The 2,490-nt window shown below is 49.1% G+C and overlaps 2 protein-coding genes across 2 annotated transcripts in view; both read left to right on the plus strand.

The window, feature by feature from the left end:
• The window catches only part of LOC109543056 (ras-like protein family member 10B), a 15,068-nt gene that overhangs the window by 6,291 nt on the left and 6,287 nt on the right, over positions 1-2,490 (plus strand). The gene's annotated exons all lie outside the window — the stretch shown is intronic.
• LOC125502343 (putative fatty acyl-CoA reductase CG5065) lies at positions 902-2,200 on the plus strand (the record flags this gene model as incomplete). Its single annotated transcript, XM_048665886.1, is given in 5 exon segments — positions 902-1,156; positions 1,220-1,529; positions 1,595-1,762; positions 1,827-2,031; positions 2,155-2,200. Coding segments are annotated over 5 exon segments (969 nt in total), but the record flags the coding sequence as incomplete, so codon positions are not given.

The raw sequence follows: 2,490 nt of genomic DNA on the forward strand, positions 1-2,490 counted from the left end.
TTTTTTCAAGCTTGAAACATCGTAACTGCAGCAAACGCAACTTGTCAAGTGTGACACATCGAGACGGCCCGAAACGCAATTTGTCAAGTTTGACACATCGGGACGAAACGAAACGCGTCCCGACAAGTTCGAGACATCACGCAGCCGCACAAAACGCGACTTTTCAAGTTTGAGACATCGTGTCGACACAAAACGCGTTTTTTTCAAGCTTGAAACATCGTAACTGCAGCAAACGCAACTTGTCAAGTGTGACACATCGAGACGGCCCGAAACGCAATTTGTCAAGTTTGACACATCGGGACGAAACGAAACGCGTCCCGACAAGTTCGAGACATCACGCAGCCGCACAAAACGCGACTTTTCAAGTTTGAGACATCGTGTCGACACAAAACGCGTTTTTTCAAGCTTGAAACATCGTAACTGCAGCACACGCAACTTGTCAAGTGTGACACATCGAGACGGCCCGAAACGCGATTTGTCAAGTTTGACACATCGAGACGAAACGAAACGCGTCCCGACAAGTTCGAGACATCACGCAGCCGCACAAAACGCGACTTTTCAAGTTTGAGACATCGTGTCGACACCAAACGCGTTTCGTCAAGCTTGAAACATCGTCACTGCAGCACACGCAACTTGTCAAGTGTGACACACCGAGACGGCTCGAAATGCGATTTGTCAAGTTTGACACATCGGGACGAAACGAAGCGCGACTTGCCAAATTTGCGACATCGAGACGTCACGAAACGCGACTAGTCAAGTTGGTCTCCAACTTGTCGAAAGCGAAGGCGATTTGTCAATTTTGACACCTCGAGACGAATCGTACTGTCCACTTTTGCGGCTTTGCCTTGATAGACTGCGACAAATGTCACACACATTCTGACGAAATAAATCGAATTTTCAGCTGTTTGACACTTTGCGCAAAGAGCGACCGAGTGACCTATCCAAAGTGGTGCCGATCGAAGGCGACATCACTCAACCCGAGCTGGCCATCAGTCCTAGCGATCGCACCACTCTCTCTCTCTGCGTGAATGTGGTGTTCCATAGCGCGGCCACCGTCAAGTTCGACGAAAAGCTCAAACTGTCGGTCACCATCAACATGTTGGGGACGCAGCGCTTGGTCGAGCTATGCAAGCGAATGTCCAACTTGGAGGCCCTGGTGAGTTTTTGGAGGCCCTGGCAGAGGCAGAGTGCACTGTTGAACTGATCGGGCGATTGGCAGGTGCACGTTTCGACCGCCTACTGCAACTGCGACCGGTCCCAAGTGAAGGAGGTGATCTACCCGCCGCCTATTGGCCCGGACCAGATCGTCTCGCTGGTGGAGGCTCTGGACGAGGAGCTGGTCGACTCGCTGACTCCCAAACTGGTAGGAAACCGGCCCAACACCTACACCTTTACCAAGGCGCTGGCGGAATGCTGGCTGCAGGACAACAAGGGCGACCTGCCCCTTGTCATCGTCCGCCCCAGCATAGTCATTAGTAGTATGGGCGGCCCTTTGAAGGGCTGGGTGGACAACTGGAATGGACCCACTGGTGCGTTGCGTGCGGTGCTTCTCCTCAATTGCCACCCAGAGTTGACTGTTTTGGTCGTTTTGCAGGGATAATAGCGGCGGCTGGCAAGGGCCTGTTCCGAACCATGCTGTGCGACAGCACGAAAAAGGCCGACTTGGTCCCAGTGGACACCGTAATCAACCTGATGATTGTCTCCGCCTGGCGGATAGCCAGCAGTAAAACGAAAGAGATCCCCATCTACAATTGCGTCACAGGTATTTTTGCTGCGCGACTTCCTGTGGGGCGGAGTGTGAGTCACGCGCTGCGCGCTTGTTCCAGGCCAGAGGAAGCCCATCACATGGAGCCACTTTATAGACCTTTGCTTCAAATATCTGAGGATGCATCCGCTGTCCGAAATCAGTTGGTACCCGGACGGGTCGGTCACCGCCTCCCGAACCATGAGCACCATCAAGCGGTGTTTCCTGCATTGGGTGCCTGCCTATATTATCGACTCCGTTGTGTGGATCTCAGGAGGGAAACCGATGTACGTAGGTAGCAAAATCAACGCGGCATTTTATGTGTTTTTTACAAACTTCTTGTTGGGTATTTCGCCTCAAAAATTTTTGTCTTTAAAAAGGACAGAATTTCCTCACGTCTTTTATTACAGATTGATAAATAGTGCTCCTATTTCGCAATAAGAACGAATTATTTGTCAAAAAGTAATCAAGAACTATCACCTAGAGGAGGGTATGCTGCGACACACTTCGGCTCAAGCTGTAAGAGAAAATTCCAATTAGTAAAGAAATTAATTTGAAAAATTACCTTGACGTTTCGATGGCTAGTTTCTGCTATCGTTATCAAAAGAACCTAAATGAACCTAAAAAAAGTATGTTAATAAATTGTGTAAGAATAGTAGGATAATACAGTATATGAAAATTCGCTCTGATAATTCGTCTGTGCAAATTGTCAGTTATGTGACTTTGACTTAATCTCATTGTTTAAA

Source organism: Dendroctonus ponderosae, unplaced genomic scaffold (assembly GCF_020466585.1).
Source record: "Dendroctonus ponderosae isolate FM_Combo_2020 unplaced genomic scaffold, Dpon_F_20191213v2 Dpon_F_20191213_4, whole genome shotgun sequence".
Taxonomy (NCBI): domain Eukaryota; kingdom Metazoa; phylum Arthropoda; class Insecta; order Coleoptera; family Curculionidae; genus Dendroctonus; species Dendroctonus ponderosae.